The sequence below is a fragment of the Misgurnus anguillicaudatus genome, chromosome 2 (assembly GCF_027580225.2).
Source record: "Misgurnus anguillicaudatus chromosome 2, ASM2758022v2, whole genome shotgun sequence".
Taxonomy (NCBI): Eukaryota; Metazoa; Chordata; class Actinopteri; order Cypriniformes; family Cobitidae; genus Misgurnus; species Misgurnus anguillicaudatus.
Window position 1 is genome coordinate 4,185,193 of NC_073338.2, and position 22,150 is coordinate 4,207,342.

The 22,150-nt window shown below is 37.8% G+C and overlaps 2 protein-coding genes across 3 annotated transcripts; one reads left to right on the plus strand and one right to left on the minus strand.

Annotated features, from left to right (window-relative positions):
* Window positions 1–2,127: 2,127 nt before the first annotated feature.
* On the minus strand, window positions 2,128–14,619 carry sharpin (SHANK-associated RH domain interacting protein). The gene is made up of 9 exons (XM_055201175.2): window positions 14,298–14,619; window positions 13,662–13,836; window positions 13,366–13,452; window positions 9,521–9,662; window positions 9,202–9,292; window positions 7,788–8,103; window positions 6,043–6,143; window positions 5,672–5,782; window positions 2,128–5,570 (listed from the first exon to the last, which is right to left on the minus strand). Exons 1-9 carry the CDS (start codon window positions 14,463–14,465, stop codon window positions 5,544–5,546), a joined length of 1,218 nt encoding a protein of 405 aa, XP_055057150.2. The 5' UTR covers window positions 14,466–14,619; the 3' UTR covers window positions 2,128–5,543.
* A 467-nt stretch (window positions 14,620–15,086) lies between these two features.
* LOC129441510 (uncharacterized) lies at window positions 15,087–21,955 on the plus strand. 2 transcript variants are annotated; one of them, XM_055201173.2, is made up of 2 exons: window positions 15,087–15,406; window positions 17,364–21,954. In XM_055201173.2, exons 1-2 carry the CDS (start codon window positions 15,322–15,324, stop codon window positions 18,578–18,580), a joined length of 1,302 nt encoding a protein of 433 aa, XP_055057148.1. In that variant the 5' UTR covers window positions 15,087–15,321; the 3' UTR covers window positions 18,581–21,954. The 2 variants fall into 2 exon arrangements, with proteins under 2 accessions (XP_055057148.1, XP_055057149.1); XM_055201174.2 differs by having other exon boundaries at window positions 15,090–15,131; window positions 17,364–21,955.
* The last annotated feature ends 195 nt before the right edge of the window (window positions 21,956–22,150 follow it).

A 22,150-nucleotide genomic window follows, 5' to 3' on the forward strand; every position in this document is an offset into this window, starting at 1 on the left:
CATTGACTTGTATTAGATGTGCTGTGAGGTACGGTATTACTCTGCGCTGGTAACGTTGTTTGTATTCTTGCAATTGGCAATGGCGGATTAGCGCCACCAACTGGGCTGGAGTTTCTATTTTTCAAGCTCTCAGCGGAAGAATGTACGGGTGTGAGGCGTTTGGAAAAATAGGTCCACAAGTTTACAACGAATACTAAAACACCTGTTGGAAAGCATCTTTTGCAGCGATTTTTGTGTGAGCATATCAGTAAACACCCCTGACCACTCGGTGAGTTTCACGTCTTTGTAAATGAAAGTTTAATGTATTTTAGGAAGGATTGTTCCTGTGCACCTATAAACCCATTATAGAGGTGGGAGGTGATACAAGAAACACCCAAAAATTCTCGGGCCAGCATCATATGTCGAAATTTCAGTCAAAATGGTTCTATTTCATCATAAACAATCTGAAAACAGGGCTTTTAAAATACCGAACTTTTAAAATACCACTCGGTGAGTTTAACGTCTTCATAAATGAAAGTTTAATTCAATGGTACCAAACAGAGATGAAGTTAGAAATGACCAAACACATCAACGTTTTCCCTATTTAAAACCAGTAGTTATACGACCAAGTATGGTGGCACAAAATAAAACCTAGCGCTTTTCTAAGCAGGTTAAAAAGGGTAATTGTATGTCGGAATAGCACTTTTGGGAGTACTTAGACTCGGCGCAGCAAGAAGTCACGCCTGAAAAATCCGCTCCCCTTCTCCCGCTGCGCTGAGTCGAAGTACTCCCAAAAGTGCTATTACGTACTTTATTGGTTCAAGAAATCAATTTGAAATTATTTGAGCTTAGACATGGTGCATTATCCTGCTGGAAGTAGCCATCAGAGGATGGGCACATGGTGGTCATAAAGGGATGGACATGGTTAGAGACAATGCTCAGGGAGGCCGTGGCATTTAAAAGATGCCCAATTGGCACTAAGGGGCCTAAAGTGTACCAAGAAAACATCCCCCACATCATTACACCACCACCACCAGCTTGCACAGTGGTAACAAGGCATGATGGATCCATGTTATCATTCTGTTTATGCCAAATTCTGACTCTACCATCTGAATGTCTCAACAGAAATCGAGACTCATCAGACCAGGCAACATTTTTCCAGTTTTCAACTGTCCAATTTTGGTAAGCTTGTGCAAATTGTAGCCTCTTTTTCCTATTTGTAGTGGAGATGAGGGGTGGTCTGCTGTTGTAGCCCATCCTGCCTTTTTGTGGCTTCACAAATGCTTTGCTGCATACCTCGATTGTAACGAGTGGTTATTTCAGTCAAAGTTGCTCTTCTATCAGCTTAAATCAATCTTGGAATAATCTTTTAGGTATATCCCATTATAATAGCTTCAAGTTCTGCCAGGTGAAAATTAACATCACAAGAAAAAACAAACTCCATTATAGGAATTTTCCATTCCTAACAATAAAAGGATTGAGGATTAAGATTATGCTTTGGCTTCATGTTTATTTACATCAGTGCCATGGTGAAATGCATGTAGCCTACATGTTTTAGGTGCAGAGTCACAACCATTTACAATAAACAAATATTTAATTAATATTACGTTTCATTAAATAATATGCTATATATAAAAATAAATGCACTTCTTAACCCTGTGTCTGAATGTAGCTGTGTTCCCGACATGAACAACATTTACAAAACATTTAGATTAAGGAAAATATACATCACATGCATTTATCACCATTTCATTCAGCTTTTTCAACCTTCAGATGACCAACCATACTGGCCTTGGTACAATGTTTTAGTGAAGAACGTACAGTTTACAGTCCTGGCCAAAATGATCGTCACTCTTATGAGTAAAGAATGCTGTGGAAATAAATCTGCATTATTCATCATTTTCATCTTTTATTAAAAAAAAAATTAACTTTAGTGGAAATGGACGCAATTCAAAAATGGGGTGAAATTTCATTATACATTTTATCATCTCCAATATAATTATTGGCCCCCTTTTATTTAATACTTTTCCATCCACGTCTGATGAGGTTGGAAAATACATGACAAATTATCTTCTAAACTAACCCATTGTGCACCAATGCTAGTTTGTTTTTGGATGAGACCAGAGGATTTTTTCTTAAATCTCTTTCAAACAACTTGTGGTGATACAGGTGTTGTTAAACTTTTTTTGGAGTTATGACCCTAATACTCAATAAGTTTCTGCAGTTCGTCAATCCTTGGAGATTTCTGAGATATTCTTCTGATTGTAAATTAAGAGCGTATAGACACGTCATCTTCCAGGCAGATATATAACATCTCCAGTTTATTAAAATTCTTAATTATGGTGCTGATGATGGACATTTTTAATGCTTTATAGCTATTTTCTTACAGCCACTTGGTTGTGAAGCTTAACAATCTTTTGCTTCACATCAGCACTATATTCTTTGGTTTTACGCGTTGCACTGCACGATCAAACAAATTTGGCCTTTGTGTAATCTTTAAATGTGTTTCATTTTCATTTCCCCTTTAGGGAAGTGGCGCCACTAGGCGGGTGTGTTTGCAACGTCTCTAGTTATTTCCGTCATGCAACACTAAATTCCTACTTGAATGGGGAAAGACACACATTTCTGAAATCATGTGTTAAAATCACAATTAAAACATATATCTGACCAACAATTAAACCTGACTTTAACTGTACCATAACTTTTGTTTCTCAAGCTCAAATTTTTTCAACCTTCTTTTAGAGGTTGTTTTAGCTATAGCGCATGTCCACAGTTTGTCAAGCCCCTCAAGCGACCAAAGTCCTTTTATGGAAGTCACATCACTCAGACACCATATTTGCAATGCCTCCAGGTCTTGTTAAAACAATACCAACAAGACATGCGATTTTTGGCAAGTGCAAAGTCCCTCTCCCGAAGGATTTTGATTGACAATTGGCTCTTTTTTACTGGGAGGCGGGACTAGGCAGCTATTCTGATATTTGCAGTAATACATCTAGTTAAAATTAAACATTTTTGATGTGACAGAGCTCCTCCCCCAGTGAATCATCAGTTTTTATCGATTGAATCGATTGGTTGTTTTAAACAAAAGGCGAGACTTCTGTCGCCAAAACGGCCATAACGAGTGTCGGATTGTCTTTAATCATACACTGTAATAGTGGCTGGGTTATTTTGACCTATGTTGGGTAAATATTGAACAAAACGCTGGGTTAAAAATAACCCAATGTTGGGTTGTTACGAAACCATGGATTAAAACAACACAGCATAGAGTCATAGCAGTGTGTTCTGTCCAATATTTAACTGACATGGTTCAAAAATAACCCAGCCATTTTTAGAGTTTAGTAACAGGAGTGTTATATCTTTGGCATATACTTCAGATATTTTATTAAATCTCATTTCATAAGAATGTCTGTGGATTCTATATAACTGTGTCTACCATATATAACAGAAAAACATCAATTTTATGATGAGATTGTAGCCCCAAATTAAATTCAGGGTTCCCACACCTTAGTTGACTTCAAAATTCAAGGACCTTTCAAGGACTTTCCAAGTCCAATCCCCTCAAATTCAAGGACTAAATGTGTGGACACATTTTAAGTGAGAGCAAGGTTACATCATGTTACTTTTTAAGATACATTGTTACAGGTCCCTTTCAAAGGGAACTCGCGCTGCATCACTGCTGCGGTGACACTTTGGGGACGCTTCTAGGGGTAAGTGCGTCTGAATGTGTATATCAAATTCAACCAATGGTGAGGCTTAACGACAAAGACAGGGTGACGCGGGAGCCGGGAAGTATATCGCTATCTGAAATATTGCCAAAGACAGCGTTACAGGGACGCAGGAAGTATAGCAAGGGAGACGCAGCGTCTCGTTCCCTTCTCAGGGAACAACAGTTACATACGTAACCAGAGATGTTTTCATGTGTCAAATACAACTATGCAAAAAAGCATTTTGGTATGAATCAACATTCACATACAGAAGATATAAGCATTTAAAGTGAACAGTTTAACACGTGTGCTTAAAAAGTCTAGAATTTGTATGATATTATCCTACACTACACAGAAAACTTCTTTCATAAAATAGATTCAAGCACTTTCAATGTCCTGTATCTATGTATGTATATTTCAAAAACTTCCCATGGCCTTGAATTTTTTTGCCCAGATTCAAAAACTTTCAAAGATTTCAAGGACCCGTGGGAACCGTGTAAATTGTTGTACTTCACTAAAATGTTAGATTTTTTAAAGATTTTTTTGATAAAAGATCAATAGAATAAACAATGCAGATTTATTTCAGCTCTTATTTACAAAGTGTGCCAACAATTCTGACAAGGACTGTAAAACTTGGCACCTACAGTCCAAAGAGAACATAAATAAAACCTGATACATCTAAATGATATTTGTCCTGATGTGAAATTGGCAAGAACATTGGCTAGCATACTGTGTAACGAGTAACATTTAAAAAAACATGACTTAAATTACAAAGCAATTCAATTTGTTAATAACCTCATAACACCACAAATGACCTACCACCTGCAAACAGGTCGGGCCAATTGAAAATTTGACATTAAAAAACATGTATTATCTATATGAGGAGAGATGCCTTAAATACACTGCCTGGCAAAAGAGTGCATTAATGGATTACTATTTAAATGAATAATACGTTTTAACTGACAGCAAGTCGTTTAACCCAAACTGATGCAGTTACTTCTCATTTCATGAACTATGTCCAACGATGTATAACAGGGTCAATTATTGACCTGCATCAAACACAGAAAACATCTAAAGAGAAAGTCTTTAACTCTTTCCCCGCCATTGACAAGTTATCTCTTCAATTAAGAGAAAACGTTTCCCTGCCAATGATGAGTTTTTACAGCAATTCATATTTCCTCTATTATCCACTAGGTGGCACTCTTACCCAACTTATAAAACACTGAAGCATTAAAAAGCACTAGCCTACCAACGCGTTTCCACAACGCGTTTTCATTCAGAACACGTGAACCAGCTGAACGGACAAAAAGATCAGTGATTACATAACGGCTACCGTAGTTGCAACACGCATTTGGACAAGCGAGGCGCTAGAGAGCACTATTCGTTTGAATGCAAAAAACAATTTCAACACTACATGGGGGTAAATCCTACTTATTGTTCCTTTAAAAAAAAGAGCATTTTCTAGAAGGCATTAAACTTTTGTGAAAATCATAAAAAATGCTGGAGCTGGCTGGAAATAGTTCAAATGTGTTTGGTTTGACTCTCCTATCAACAATACAAGACCCTCTCCAAATCTTGATGTAAAAAAATATTTTTGCCAGGCTGTGTAATCTTAACAAACCTGAAATATTGCCTGCCAATAACTTCTCTGTGGTGGCAACACCTGGAGTGAGGTTATTAAATGGTAAAATCAGCAATTCAATCACTGTGAAAGTTTTAAGCTTCGCTGAAAAACATCAAACTGAATAACAGAAACTGAGGGCCGGCATTTCAAGGCTACTGGATTTGGTTGAGGCGTGTATGAATGGGAGTTTAGAGTTTTTGTGTCTGTTAATATTCTTGTGCATTTACAACCCACATTCACTGATCAGATCTTCTTACTTTTTCCTGAAAACAGACAAAGAAAAGGCATATTAGGGTTTCTAACACCAGCACAGTCATTGATATGAGCAAGTATTAACTTAAACTATATTGTAGTGTAAATAGACCTGATGAGTGCTACTGTGATTGGGAGGGTTGGGTCGATCTGCGCTGCAGATTTCACAGCCTGGTCTTGTGGATTTATTTATAAATGTACAGGAAGGGCAGGACCACCCCAACTAACAGACACAAAGAGAGAGAGAAATGTATTTATTAATCATTTCAGGGTGTGTCTTTGTATCATATTTCTACATAACCTAAGGAGATGTCTAAAAACTAGTCTGAACAACTAGTCTTACATTTTGGTTTTAAAATACGTAGACCAAAACAAATTAAGCAGTTTATGCAACTGACCAAAGGACTGTAAATAAATAAGCCCGAAGTACCACTTGTGCTAATGTGCTAATTTAAAAAGAAAATCTGTAAATGTATGCATTACCTGCGTGTTTATTGATTTCAGTTTGGACCCTCCGGGCTGCCGAATATCAAGGTTAATGATGTCACTGACGCTAGGTTTCTCTGTGCCACACCCACTCCCACCTGTTCAGCCCGAAAAAAGAAACAATCAAGCATCAAATACTGATAACAACAATTATAATTGTGATTATTAGCAGTAACCCTGTTCACTGTTTAGGTCAAATTCTAATAGATTAAATCCCATGTTTACATTTAGCTTCGGTCAAATGTTTTATTATCTTCTGGAAATGTCACCTTTGCCCGATATTCAAAGTCTGTAAATAATGTCAAGAAAATTACTATTGGTCATATTTGTTAAAACTCCGATTTTAAAAATGTAAATATGATGCGGGCTAAACTTTTACCCCCATTTTATATATTTTTTACTTTTACCTATTGAATACATTATCAATTATATATATTTTTTATAACTTATGTTGTTTTTGTTACTTATTCTAGGCCATATTCAAAAAATGCACACATTTCGTATCCAGTATTAATTACTGAAAATTTTAAGATTTCAAAAACAACTGCAGTTTAAAATTGCAAGAGCCAAATGTTAATAGTTGCACAAAGGAGTGCAAGTGTAATCAATCAACACGTGCATTTTTGTATAGCACTTACTGTAATGAAGAACCTATTTTGTTTATAACTGTCTAACGTTCATAAATTATTACTTTCAAGTATTTAAAACATATAGCCAGTCTTCTCCTTATGAATAAAATTACACTTAATATTTTAAAGGTACAGTATATAGGCTATACAGCCTTTCCATTGTACACTACATTTGGACACGACTGTCAGAGTTCGCCCCCTATTGGCAGTCGTAATGACATTTCAGTTTAATCATAAATCTGTGTCAACATAGGAGATAAGCTCATTCCAGTGCAAGAGCCTTTAAAGGTGGAGTACATGATATCTGAAAAACGCTTTGGAAAAGAGGGGCGGGCCGACTACCAAAACACACTTGTAGCCAGTCAGCAGTAAGGGGCATGTCTAGCAACTGACATTGTTGCCTGGATTGCGTATGTGTGAGGCGGGTCGATCAAAAGAAGGTCCAGATTCTATTGGGATAGGGGTGTGTTTGTTTAGGTGATTTGGTCAACATTGGCTTTCAGAAATCATGGACTTGGCTTTAATCTTCAAATATGTTTATACTTAAACATACAGACGGTCCTTAAATCTTTATCGTTATAGCTGTGGCGTGAACTGGAGGTCTTCTAGCATCCAAAGAAATGTTCCCAACACGAAATGACCCAATTCATGTTTTACCCAAACCCGACGTGCATACTTTTTTTTTTTTTAAAGAAAGACCCGACCGAGAGAAACCCAAGAAAGACCCGAGTCCGACCCGAACCAGTGACAAATTTTTTTAACCTGACTGGACCGAATGTAAACAGCACCAACGTATTTGCAGTCTGCAGCCCCCCACCCACAAGTCAGAAAGAAAACCCGGTAGCCTCGCAAACAATTTGACCCGCTGCTTTGTTTTCATTTGTTATGTGACGACAACACCAAGGCAACTGCTACAAAAGGCCATCGTTTTGGAAAACTGCACATTAAAATACGGATTACAAAAGTTAGCTTTATCAGGACCCAAAAACAGCATTTTTATTGTGTAAATGCAAATGGCATAAGTAAAAAAAAAATGCTTAAAACACACACATGAGAAATGATTGTGAAAAGAAGCAGATTTAATTCATCCTTAGGTGAGATTACTGAGCTCACCTGAGCTGCTGTGACTAAATCGAGGAGGTAGCGTACTGTAACCTCTCCAGTCGTGACTAATGGGACTGCTGCTGCTAGCTGGTGTATGAGTAGCTGTAGGGTTTGTTGCTGGTGTCAGCATGAGGACGGCGTTCTCCTGGTCCTGCCGGCACAGCTGACGACTGAGGGAGGCGTGACGGGCAGTCAGAAGGTAGAGGAATGCTGTGTCACCGTCCCTACAGACGCCATACGACGCTAAGGAACGGGAGTCTGCGCACAGACACTGTCCGATGACCCAACGCTGCACCTTGGGATGAAAACCATATTCAAGAAACATCTGCAAGAGAAGACAGAAGACTTAATGATCAGTAAATCACTAACTGTGGGTTCACACCAGCCGCGTTTGAGGCGTCAAATTGAACATTTTGAGTTTACTCGCTTTATTCGCGCGTGAAATGCTAGTCATCGAGACATTCACGCGGAAATTCGCGTCATGGGAGTGGCTTCTGTGACTCCGCTCACTTCCTGTAATCAATCAGGAGTTTGCTCTAGCAGTGACGTGGTTAAAGCGGTGCGTTTTTCTGGCAAGGTTCAAATTTTTCAACTCGCGTGTTTCCCGCGGTTAACACTCAATTCGTGCCGGAATCGCTAAATGCCTCGTTCGCGCCATAACGGTACATTCACACGGGACCGAAGTGTTAAAGGAATAGTCTACTCATTTTCAATATTAAAATATGTTATTACCTTAACTAAGAATTGTTGATACATCCCTCTATCATCTGTGTGCGTGCACGTAAGCGCTGGAGCGCGCTGCGACGCTTCGATAGCATTAAGCTTAGCCCCATTCATTCAATGCTGCCATTTAGAGATAAAGTTAGAAGTGACCAAACACATCAACGTTTTTCCTATTTAAGACGAGTAGTTATACGAGCAAGTTTGGTGGTACAAAATAAAACGTAGCGCTTTTCTAAGCGGATTTAAAAGAGGAACTATATTTTATGGCGTAATAGCACTTTTGTGAGTTCCTTTAACGCTTGACGGAAGGCTTGTCTGAAGCGTGGCCAACAGCCAATCACAGTGGCCGCAACACATGCTCCGGTCTTCCATAAACAAATTTGCCTGCCTCTGCCTAGGTTATTTGCAGAAGGCGATCTGATTGGCTGACGCATGCGCTGCCGCTTGAAAAGTTGAGAAATGTTCAACTTCTGCTGCGAGCAACGGCACTGACGGATCCATAATTCAGTTCGGCAACGCATGACGTCACCCATTAAAAGTGAACGAGAAGCGTTAACGCTTACGCCCCGTGTGTATGTACCATGAGACTTCCAGACGCGCGTCAACGCGTCTTCACATTGACTTAACATTGAAATCACACTCTACCGTGGCTGGTGTGAATGCAGCATAAGACAGAAAGACATCACACAACCTGTCATACCTGCTGCTTTAAAGAGGAAACCGTCATATGGGGGAGGATTTTTACTGTAACACAACAAGATGACGATGCATCCTCTACTACCACAGCTAAACTGAAAATACAAACAGGAGAGGGTAAATCAGCATTAAGGAACCCGACAGAGACAGTCCACCAATTAACTTATTTAGCAAAATAGTTTTGTACAAAAAAAAAAATACATTTTAAAGAGCATGTAGAATAAACGCACAGGATGTCACTGATATAAATTTCACACCTTAAAGCCAAAATAAAACGTTCTATCATAATTCATGTATCTTCAATGAGGAAAGCACAACGATACCTTATCTCCCCGTCTTCAGTGTCTCTTGGAGTTGGCTGAATACTCAGTGCTATCTGATGCTGGGCGAGATCGGAGGCGTAGCGCACTGCTGCAGCAGTATCTCCAGCCTCTATAGCTTGTGAAAGCTCTATACACAACTCCTCTAAAGCAGGCAGAACATAATAATGATATAACGTTCAAAAGATGAAATGTGCAACTTGACTCAATTAGATTTTTGACGAAAAGACTGTTAGACAATGTAAAATAAGGTCTGTCATATACATTCATTTTGTTAAAGGTGCAGTGAATCGTTGTTTTTATCGTTTTATACTGTTGTCTGTGGGTCTACTAATGATGTTTGCGTGGTTTTTACATTAAAACCTATTAACAGCAATAAGTAATATTTTGTACCCTGATTTTGAGGCTGAGAAATGCTCAGTTTTGATTGGCGGGCCGCATTAAAGACTTGAAGTAAACACCCACCTGCTAGGACTGGATAACAGTTTTACATAAACTAGATACGTCATTAAATGTGGGGAATTGTTTTGAAAACTTACAACGTGGAAAAATGGCAGCCGGAGGGATTAACCTTTATATGTTTGGGCCTTTATATGTTTGGGTTTCAACTTTATTGCCATTATACAAGCACAAGTCAACAAAATGTGGTTTAGGTCTAACCAGAAGTGCACAAGCAATTAGTGCAGGATAATACCAAAGATGCTCCAAGCGTGTTACAGCGTGGTAAGTCAGATCACAAACTGTGTATATTTCTAATGTGCTGCTTACTACTTGTAAGGTTGGTCTTATGAACACGTAGCGTTACGCACCACGGTATATATAGAAAAGCTAAGTGTTGTACCTTTATTACTCGTTAAACGTTTGAAACAGTCTAACATCCGTGGTTACACACAACCAGGACATATGAAGCGATCACATTGTACTAAAGCGTTTTACTCACACAAGTTTACTGCGCCATTCTTGTCAGGATCCAATATTGATGGAACAGCATTCAGCGTTAATCTGTGGCTTGTTCACAACAAATGCTCAATGTTTTACCCACATGAGCTGGAACTTTTGTATGAATAAACTCCAACCACGTATTCCTAATATCAGATTCCGATGGAAGTTTATGTAGCGACTGTGTTCTTCCACAACCAGGCACTGTACAATATTTTGCAGTCTTCAACGACTGCAAAGGTGTCCAATCCGGCCCGCATGATGATTTATACAGTTTTATTAAATATTAAATACATATTTTAAAAACCCTTTCAGGCGGGTGTCTATTTCGTTTTTAATATGAGAGACTTGCGGAAAGCAGCAAAACGCGGAACATAGACTAAACACGGTGCCCAAAAATCTTGCCGTTTTATTGTTACCGCTCCGCTAAAGATCCACTGATTCCGGCGATCCACTTTGTGTTTTCCCCCCCGCTCCGCAGCATCTCTGTGACGGTGTTCACTCTCTGCCTGGAGAGCGAAGACAACAGTTTCCGAAGTTCGTTGCATTAACAGGTAGATTAATTACATTATATCAGTTGTTAAACCGCAGAATTAGTAATTTGTAACTTTGTTTATGTATTTCTTCCGGTAATGATTTGCTGTCGGTGTTCTAAAAGTGCCAACAACTTAGCAAGCAAACAACAACAAAATATCCACATTCTTAGTATTAACGTTACAATACATGTCTAATCGATTTAATGTTCCCGATCAGATCTAAGTTAATATAAACACTAAATTTGCTGTTGTTGGCACACCTTGTAGAAAAAAATACAAAAAACACCAATGCCTTCACAAAATAACGACAGAGAGCGAAAAGAGAGGCTGCTAAAGGCAGTTCAACATTGCAAACATGGATTCAAAGCTCCATCAAGCCAACAGGTAAATCATATTGAATGTGTAGCAGACTTTAATTCTTGTTATTATATTTCCCATTATAATCACTTGTCTAAGTTGATGCTAGTAATATAACACATCATATTTATAATACTTCATTAAAACCATAATAATAGTACCACCCCCCATAGTGCCCTTTTTGCTTTTGAGCCACTGCCCCATCTAGCATTTTCATTTTCTAAATGACTGTTCTCATTACAAAGAAAAGTGAATGGTTAATAAATAATTTTGGCATTAAGGCAAAAGAAGTTAAATTAAGGCTTTTCAACCTAAGGCCAGTGGGTTTTGTACAGATGTAAATTTGTGTGTATAATATGTACAAAATGAGTGTGACTTATGAAATGTAGTTTTCACAGAGCTGTGTGGTTCTCTGGTTTTCTTGCTAAACAAACTAATTAATTGGTTTGTTTAGTTAATTTAAGACAATTATCAGCACACTAAGGTTTAAAAAAATTATCCGGCCCTCACTTTGTGGCGTTATTTACCATCCGGCCCTCAGCCTAAAATGAGTTTGACACCCCTGCTCTATCCAGTTTAAGCGAACCAGTGGGCGAGGCTACCAACGTAGACGATGAGATTCTTTTTTACAGGCAGTGTTTAAATGATCGACTACATCATAGATAGGCACATTCCAGAACCTGGCGTTTGCTGTGCTTGGGGTTGATATTTCAGTAACAAGGACGTTTTAGTTTTGAATCTTACTTATGTTCGTTTAAGTAAAATGACCTCATATAACAAAAGCTCAAGTTAAAATTGATACCTTAATTCACCGCACCTTTAAACTATATTCGTGGTATTGGAGCTATAACCTGGTGATCAGTGCACATGCTCCAGACAGAGTGAGTCTTGGTGCTTGTGTAAAAGATGCCCATTCTAATTAAACCCATTGCATGTCTCGACCCCATTCGATCACTATTTATACATTCTATACTTTATTTTTTGGATTGAAACACCTTTCATTTAAATATTTTGTCTTACACTCTTTTGTCTTTTCCATTGCATATATGGTACGACTAGGCTTGAAACAACAAGGCTCGGCTCGCTTTTACTTTGTCTCAGTTTGCTCTTCCACTGCAGTTTAAAACCATTTTAAAGTGAGCGTGACTATAGGCTGCGTTTACACTTGGCATTAACATGTGACCTGTATACGGATGTTGTCCACATACACATATAAAAGACAAGTGTAAACGCTTTTGTGATCAAAATGTTATTCGATATTCGTCCTGATGCAAAAGTAGTAGAGTAATGTTGGATCTCAGCGTAATGTAAATGCAGTCCAGCCATCGTATCTGCATTTACAGGTCAACATCACACAAAACTCCACCCACTATCATTATTTCTCTCCTCTCGCTGACAGCCGTCAAAAATAAAGGAGGTTAGGTCATGGGGCGCAGGTGAGAGATGCACAAATTCATATTTGTGTAGCCCTGAGAGTTATCTTGAAATAAAGGATATAGAAATATGGGAGCAAAGTGCACGCTGAAAAAAAAATGTTTCAGTTTAAGCAGAGCAAACCAAAAGCTTGTTAAAGCAGACCTGTTATGGTCTAGCAATGCATAGCAGAATTTAAGAGAGTACTTCAGTATTTAAGGGTAAATACTTAATGACAGCATTATGTTTCCTTAAGTGAACACGTTTCATTAAGGGTACTCTTAACCTTATAGCTAGGGGATTTCATGCGACCGAGCACAGGTACTAGGAACTGTACACAGTGGAAAAAAACCAAAAGTGAGCCATATCGAGCAGTATTATGCAATTGAAACTATAAATTTAAAAACAGACTACAGATGATGAGACCTATTTGATCTGAATCAGATAATCAGATTTGTAATCCACTGTTTCCAGTCGATGACACTGTAAATTTAAACAAAAGCTGTACAGTAGACCGTTATAATTCATAAACATATATGATCAAGCTTAACCGAGATCAAATCAAGCCTGTCCTTTCGTTAAAAAAAAAGGAAACACACATACCTTTTGTTGACATGGACAAGGTTGAGTTTTTTTCACTGTACTTCGTATGCTGCTGTCCATCATGTGAAGAATGCAAAGTGCTGGCAACTTTGAGACAGACAAGAGTAAATGAAAATGTGATGTCTTGAATTAATAAGGATTAAAGTTAATTCAAGTGAATTCATACGTCATTTTGTATGACCTGCTCACACCATATTAAAGTAAAAGAAAAGTGAAATATATAATAGTTTGTTATTGTAGTGTCGCTTATTTTATATTACAGGTAATGAACCATTAATGATGAACAGGTATCAGACCTCGGTGTGCCTCTCTCAGTGATGACATCATGACAGTAGCCCACTCCTGGGCCTCCTGCTCGCTTCGGAAGGTAAATGTGAGGGAGTCGTGGGGTGGCTTAATGAGATGCAGTTCATGACATCGAGCTGATGTGATCTCGTACTTCACTGAGCGAAGATCAAACTCTGCTAAAGACTGAGAGAGAGAAAACAGCTTATCTCAATCGATACTGCTTAACGACTCTCAATGTTAGTTATAAACACAGCTCAGTCAATTTTATAGGAATAATTTTAAGGATAACCTCATGTCCAATGGATACACTGAGATTCACTTATTAAAATATTCGCTTATTAGAAATGCTTTTATAAAGCTAACTGTACTGTACTGTTCATTGAGATGTCCCAGACAAAAATAACCACAGTTTATTCATGATATTTGTAGTGAAATACAAGTAGTAACCACACATTTACCTGTTTCTGACTAAAGTATTTCAAGCTCACTATGGTAAAAACATGCACTACACTGTTACTCTAATTAAATCATAGTTAATTGTCATAAGGATGGGAATATTTCAGTCAGAATTTTTTCAAGTAGCTGGAAAAAGACATGATAGACTGAAAGACAGTTATGATGTGATAAAGGTAATGCCATTGTACCACGCTGCGTCCTCCGCGGTCGTTGTGTCTGAGTGTGAGCGTGAAGAGTCCCGCGCGGCTCGGGTTCATACTGAGCTGCAGCCGCAAAGAGTCCGAGCCCACGCGCAGCGGCCGAACCGACACCCGCACCGACATCAGCACCGTACTGCAACCCGAGCTCACCGACATGCTTACAGCAGGATCAGATCAGTGCGCTCAAAAACGCGCGTTTACATCATTATCATCAATATTATTATTATTATTATCATTGCCTTTATGAGAAATGGGCAGTACGTTTCAAAACAGGAAGCAGGTCCGTCTGATATTTATTGCCCCCGCGGTAAATTACTGTAACATGCAGTTCCGTGGCTTCGGAAGAATATAACAGACTGATCTGTCTACAACGTAAAAAGCTTGTAGAAACATTGTTTAAAAAAAATATTATTAACCAAAATTCTGCGCTAAGTGATTCGCACCCTTCTGGAAAATATTAACAATTTGCAGTACACATGAATAAACTTCTACCTTTTCCAACCTCAAAGCATAAAATGTAAAGTTCATTTATGTTTACAAATTTTATGGCAATAAAATATTTAAGTTAATTTAATATTCACTGTAGAATGTGGAGAAATTCCGAGTTTTTTTCCTCAGTTTACACGGTTTAAAATCAACGTGTATAAAAACATATATTTGTATCGTATTTAGTATATATTTATATATAAATATAGTTAGTATAAAGACCTATGCATATTCTCATTTTAGAATGGATTAATAGGACTTTTATTCACCCTATTTTGTAGTGACGTCACCAGGGCCGCTTCGCTAAAGGCTTCTGCATTTTGAGCGCTTCAGTATGTAAGGATTGTCAAACGTTTAACTAATAGTCACCTTTTGTTTTCTAAATATTCTGAATATAATGTTGTAGAGTATTGTCGTAGTATTCGCCTAATGTGGAGTGATGATTTATAATAATTTTTGTGAGTAAAGCGCACATTGGGAGCACTGGAAAAGAAAAAAAATACGGGACAACTGGAACAACGTGAATATGGACATTATTAAAGAGGAGAGTGAAGACTCGAGTTATCCAAAACCAAGCAGCATACAGAGTGAATACACCGAGGAAAAAACAGGTCACTTTTAATTAAAGCAGTAAAACAATCATAAAGTGGGCTAATAACATAATATAATTTTTTAAACCTATGAAAGTTAGACTTCGAGAACAGAATGCATCAACGATCATACTGTTAAAAACAGCAGAGCTTGTGGCGACGTCTCTTATCACAAGTTTAATTCTGTTTATAGGGCTATTTATTGTATAATCCATTATGTAATAATTTTTATGAGTTTTATTTGGGGTGTATTTACTAATTGTAGCCGAGTGGGCGTGGCTTGTTAATTTTCTCAGTCTTAGTTTATTTGTTGTAAATTATTACATTATTATTATTATTTTTATTATTATTATTAAAAACTTATTAAGTTATTGATTTAACCTTTTAACTGTCAACCCCCCCCCCCCCCCGGCTCTTTTTGTGTGTGGAGGTTAAAAGGTGATGTGCACCTTCAAATTAATATAACTTTATTTGGTCTAAAAGCAAAATCTCTTGATCTCTTTTCCAGAACACATTTTATACTTTTTTAAGTGTTTGGAGTTGTAAATATAAATTAAAAGTTAGTTTAGTATAGTTATTGCAATATACATGTATTTAAAAAAATACAAATGTTTTAAAAATAAAGCCACGTCTTAACTAGGTCTGATACAAATTTCAAGTTAAAATCACAAAAAATAGGTTTCTGTCACACTTTTAGTGGTTTTACCAACAACAGCTAGTAGGTGCCGACTGTTTGCTGCATAATCTTTATGCAAAAAGGTTTTGAAATATAAAAACTACATTCTTATGCTGCATTTACACAAGCCGTGGTAGAGGCGGCAAGCGTGGGTGATTTACATGTTAAGTCAATGCAAAGACGGGATTAGGCATCCTGCGCCACAGTACGCGCGAATTGAGAGTTGCTGCGGGAAACGCTCGAGTTGAAAAATCTGAACTTTGGCGTATTTCTGCACCGCATTAACCAATCAGGACCTTGCTGTAGTAGTGACGTGATTACAGGAAGCAAGCGGAGTCTCAGCAGAGTCGCAGAAGCCCCTCCCATGACGCGAATTTCCATGTGAATGTCTCGAATGACTAGAATTTCACACGTGGCTTTCACGCGCAAATAAAGCGAGTAAAAGTAGTTCAAGCGTCCAACTACGTGCGAATAGCGCATTTTTGCCGCCTCCACCGCGGCTGGTGTAAACGCAGCATTAGCGCTTTCCAACAATATATGGTTTCTAAAGATTATTTCAGGTTAATAGGATATGTAATAATAAATGTGTAACAACACCTTGGGCCCACCGGTTGGCCCGTGAAATTTTAGGAAATTACACTTACTACATAATTTTTGCAAAATGTTAAAGAAATATCTGAGAGCTTTCCAGCGCTATATATTTTTTCAAGATTAGTGTAGGTTAAAGGTGCAGTGTGTAAATTTAAGCGGCATCTAGTGGTGAGGTTGCAAATTGCAACCAACAGCTCAGTTCATAGCTCACCCCTTGCTTTTGAAACGCATAGAGAAGCTACGGTAGCCGACACAGGACAAACATGTCATCATTGGAGACAACTTCATAAAAAAGTTTGTCCATTAAGAGCTTCTGTAGAAACATGGTGGCACAAAATGGCGACTGCCATGTAAGGGGACCCTCTGTGTATGTAGATAAAAAGGTCTCATTCTAAGGTAATAAAAACATAACGGTTCATTATGAAAGGTCTTTATACACCCCTGATAATATAGTTTTGTATATTATTTTGCATTTTTGTCAAGAGACCCTTCTAAAAATTACACACTCCACCTTTAAGACTAAGACATTTTTTTAAATATGTAATGCCAAACGTCCCACATTTCTTTCTTGTGTGACCATCTTTCCATCACAATCATTGATCTATCATATTGAAAAACTCAAAGATCACATAAAATGTTACTTATGTCTGCTGTAGTACTTCAATAAAATTTGGATTCACTTGTTTAATTGATCTTTTATTATCATTTTAGGCTTGATAGAAGACCTGAAAACAGAAAACCTGAATGAAGCAGAGGAGATGCATCATAATTTCCTAACTGGAGAAAAATCATTGACTTCTTCACAGACTGTAGACAATTCCTCACAAACTAGAACTGAAAGTTTTGTATTCAGCCATGTATTTACCTGTCCTCAATGTGGAAAAAGCTTCAAACATAAAGGGAGTCTTAGGGAACACATAAAAATTCATATGGGAGTGATGCTTTTCGCGTGCCACGAGTGCGGAAAGACTTTCGTTCATAAAGGACGCTTAAAAGATCACAGAAGAAGCCACACTGGGCCGAAACGTTTTATATGCAAACTCTGTGAGAAAAGTTTTACACGTAAAGAAAGCCTAAATGAACACATAAGAATACACACTGGAGAAAAACCTTACACATGCATTCAGTGTGGAAAGAGTTTTGCACACAAAGGATACCTTAAGAAACACATAAGATTTCATGCCGGAGAGAAGCCCTTCAAATGTCCTCAGTGTGAAAAGAGTTTCACACATAAGCAAAGCCTTGAGTGTCATATGAGAATTCACGCTGGAGAAAAGCCCTTCACGTGCTATCATTGTGGGAAGGGTTTTGCCTATAAAGGAAACCTTAAGATCCACGAACGAATTCACACAGAAGAAAATCCTTATACGTGTCCTCAGTGTGAAAAGAGTTTCACGCATAAAGAAAATCTTCTGGTTCACATGAGAATGCACACTGGCGAGAAGCCCTTCACGTGCCGTCAGTGTGGAAAGGGTTTTGCTCGTAAAGTCTGTTTTCAGGCTCACGCAAAAACTCACACTGGAGAGAAGCCTTTCACGTGCCATCATTGTCAAAAGAACTTCAGAGATAAGGGATACCTGAAGCGTCACATGAGAATTCACACCGGAGAGAAGCCTTTCACTTGCCCTCAGTGTGGAAAAAACTTCACGCATAAAGGAAACCTTACTATGCACATCAGAATTCACACTGGAGAGAAGCCTTCTTTATGTCCCCATTGTGGAAAAAGTTTCGCACGTGAAGCATACCTCAATGACCACATGCGAATTCACACTGGCGAGAAGCCGTTTACGTGCCCTCAGTGTGGAAAGAGTTTCGCACATAAAGGAAACCTTAAAAATCATGTGAGAACTCACAGTATGGAGAAGAGTGTGACATGCCTTTCAAATGACAGCGGTGCGGGAAGTGTTTCACAGGTCAAAGAAGTCTAAAAACTTGCATGAATCTTCATTCTTGAGCGAAATGGCCATCATGCCTGAAAGCTGTAACTTACCAAAACCTCTTTCGCACAGTCTAGCGCTGATTCCATTAACTCTTTCCCTACCAACTCGTTAATTAAAAGAAAGCGCTTCTCTGACCGTGGGTTCACACCAGTTGCGTTTAATGCGTCAAAATCGCGTCTAGTTTGCCGCTTGAACATTTTGAGTTTACTCGCTTCATTCGCGTGTGAAATTTTACTGTGGGTTTACACCAGACGCGAGTTCAATGATTTGTGCAATAGATTACATTCAAAGTAAATGGAAGGCTCGATCAGACGCGTCCTCATGTGGGGTGCCGCGAAAACACGCGCTATTCGCCTCAAACGCGTCTTCGCCAAAGTTTAAAATATGATACTCAAGCGAAAAATTCGCATATATCCCGCGAGTAATCTAGAGCAAGTAACGTGATGCCCCGCGTTTGGTGTGTATTTAGCATTAGTTATCGAGACATTTAGGCGTAAATTTGCGTCATTGGAGGGGCATCTGCGACTCCGCTCACTTTCTGTAATCACGTCACTGCTAGAGCAAGGTGCTAGAGCAAGCCAAAGATAAAAATTTTCAACTCGCACGTTTGCCGTGGCAACGCTCAACTTGCGGCATTCGCGTGAACTAGACGCGCAAATGAGGCGGAATCGCATCTAACGCGCCGCACTAAGCGCCTCAATCGCAACGCTAGCCCTCCAAACGCGCGTCAACGCATTTTCACATTAACTTAACATTGAAAGCACTTGACGCATCTACCGCGGCTGGCCGGAACGCAGCATGACACTGACGAGTTTTTCCGACAATTTGTATTTCCGCTACTATCCACCAGATGGTGCTCTTACCCAACTTATACAACCTGGAAGCAACCCCCTCACATCAAACAGTTCAAACTCAGTGTATGTTTTTTCTTCTAGGGGGTTTTTTAACCCGGGGAGGCAGCCTTCTTGGGCTTAACTTAGCTTCCTCTTCTAGACGTTACATTAGTAATACGCTCGCTTATAATGTTGAGTCATAGCCGCAGCAAATTTAACTGCTTATGCTATCGTGTATTATGTTTTGCTATTTGTCGTTTTCTGTGCTTTTCACTGTTTCTATTAATGTAAAGCTGCTTTGAAACAATTAACTATTGTGAAAAGCGCTATATAAATAAAATTGAATTGAATTGAATTGAATTGAATTGTTTTGATCATTGCTCTGAATTGGATTTCTATCAGATGTCTTTCCCAAAAACACAATTATCTCGGCTTTATATTTACTTTTACTTTATTTTCTTTCTTTTTTTTTACAAAACTTTGTATTTTTAAAGTCGCCATGAAACGAAGGTAGCGATTGCCTTATTTTCCTCGTGGTGACGTATATCCAAATGAAACGACTTCTGGAATGAAATAAGGCAGGGCTGGATTGGAATTTGTCCATCAAGATCTGATTGGATCGTTTGAAGTTGGGTATATGTATATATATACATATTTGACAGGTGAAAAAAACAAATGAAGGTAGGATGAAACAGGTTTTTTGTTTGAAAGCAGAGGGTCTGTTCTTTCATTTATATTTAAAGAAGAACATTTTCTGGAAGGCATAACTTTTGTGAAAACGCTGGTGGGGAAAGAGTTAAATTACTAAAGTGCAATTTGTGTGAATGCAAACAATCCAAGGATTTGGACCTAGTAGCATTTCAGCGATCAGAAAAACGTTGTGAAAAGCACTCAATGCACATCAGAGGGCCAAATGTGCATGGTGTCTCCTCACGTCGCCTGCATCAGGACCAAGAATTAATTTGATGTGACAGACTAATGACTACCTTTGCCTTTTTTTACTCCAGTACAGAACAGAATTAGAACAGGAGTACTGTGTCAACCTTTACAGTAGATTCGATGTATAAATTATGTGTGATGTGTTTCATATTATAACTTAATCCTGTGCATGTGTATATGACCCTTTGAATATTAATAATGAAAGTGTTTCATCTTCAGTGAGCTTATTCAATCGATTACAGCTCTGTTCATGCGTTTACACACTGAAAGAAAGTGTGGGATGTGTACTATTCTTTATAAAACAAGAGAGATTTAAATTAAAATACATGGCATAACAGAATAAAGAAAAATGGCCCTTGTTCAAAATTTTGCATGATGTTTGATATTTCATGACCGAATCTGATTGCCAGTTTTTTTTATATAAAATGCGCCATTTCCAATATTTCTTATGTGCCAATTCAATATTTTCACAGACAGACAAGGACTGAAAGAGTACATGAACAACATTGTTTATTTGCTTGTTAACAGGCTTAAAATTTGTAGCTATTTGTAAAACCCTTACAAGAGAGAGCCAGACATAGAGTCTATATTAAATACTATATTATTACATTTTATAGGAATTAAACATTATGTTAAAAGTTAAAGCAGACTGATCCAGTTGCAAAAAAATACTATATTTTAAAAAGTACTACATATTTAACACTATAGTATGAAATGTATTAAGAATTAATTAATGGACATGATTGACCTGTATAAAATGTACCCTTTTTAATGGTACTGTATGGCCGTTTGTCAATCTGGAGGCTGCAGCCTTGTATAAAACGGCCTATATCTGCCTGCACTTTTGCGTCTTTGCTCCCCTGCTGGTAACCTTTGCAAATGCAGGTGAGATCAATGGTAGCTAAAAATATTGGAAAATAGAGCTTTTTAAAAAGCACCAATCGTATACGATTCACGGTTTTACATTTCCTTTCGTGTGTATTAGTACCTGTTAACGATATGCAAAAGGTACATACCCCAAAGTAAACGACAATGCGAGTTATCGTCTCCTGCGAAAATCTCTTTTCTTGGACTACAACAAACACACGGATTGTAGACAACAGTTTATTTCCTGGGATTGGTGATGTAGACAAGACCGACATTATCGTAATTACTCCCGCTTAGACACACAGTTTGTAAATTAACTATGTTAGCATTGCATTGTGATAGAATCTTTTAAACATGGTAAGGAGCTTTATATTTCCGGCTTTTCAAATCTGTGTGTTTCAGGAAGACAGTGAAATCTAGAGCTACAAAAATGTATGGTATGTGGAAAACAATGTTTTTTTTAACCATAACCACACAAACACATTGTATTATACAAATACACAAAATAACATTTTTTAGCAATGAAATAGGTGCTCTTTAAGATTTTCTCTATTTCATTTTTACATTGTAGTTTTAATAAGTAAGACCTATTTAGAGAACTAAATATGGAAAGTGTATCAACTCAATTCATTCTTTAAAATCAGACTTAAGATACATCATTTTCCAGTTTTTAATTTTAAAATGGATTTGGAATGATCGGAAGATACCCTGATTAGTTTGTAGTTTTTTTTTTATCTTTTCCTATGTTTATAATTTTGGAAAACATTATTAAAACTATTAAAAATACGAAATATAAAAGCTGGAATTCTGTTAAATTTATTCGACAAACCTAACTTGTTGTTGTGATGCTGTGATGACCAATTAAATAATATTTATCTTTTATGATTTGTTTGCTTATTTATTATGTGTGTATTTATTA

Coding starts and splice junctions, on each gene's coding strand:
- sharpin (XM_055201175.2), bottom strand. CDS start 14,465: ATGTCGGTGAGCTCGGGTTGCAGTACGGTGCTGATGTCGGTGCGGGTG. Junction 9,663..13,365: donor CTTGTCCATGTCAACAAAAG/GTATGTGTGTTT, acceptor TGCCTGCTTTAG/AGGAGTTGTGTATAGAGCTT. Junction 8,104..9,201: donor TTTCCTCTTTAAAGCAGCAG/GTATGACAGGTT, acceptor CTTCTCTTGCAG/ATGTTTCTTGAATATGGTTT.
- LOC129441510 (XM_055201173.2), top strand. CDS start 15,322: ATGGACATTATTAAAGAGGAGAGTGAAGACTCGAGTTATCCAAAACCA. Junction 15,407..17,363: donor ATACACCGAGGAAAAAACAG/GTCACTTTTAAT, acceptor TTATCATTTTAG/GCTTGATAGAAGACCTGAAA.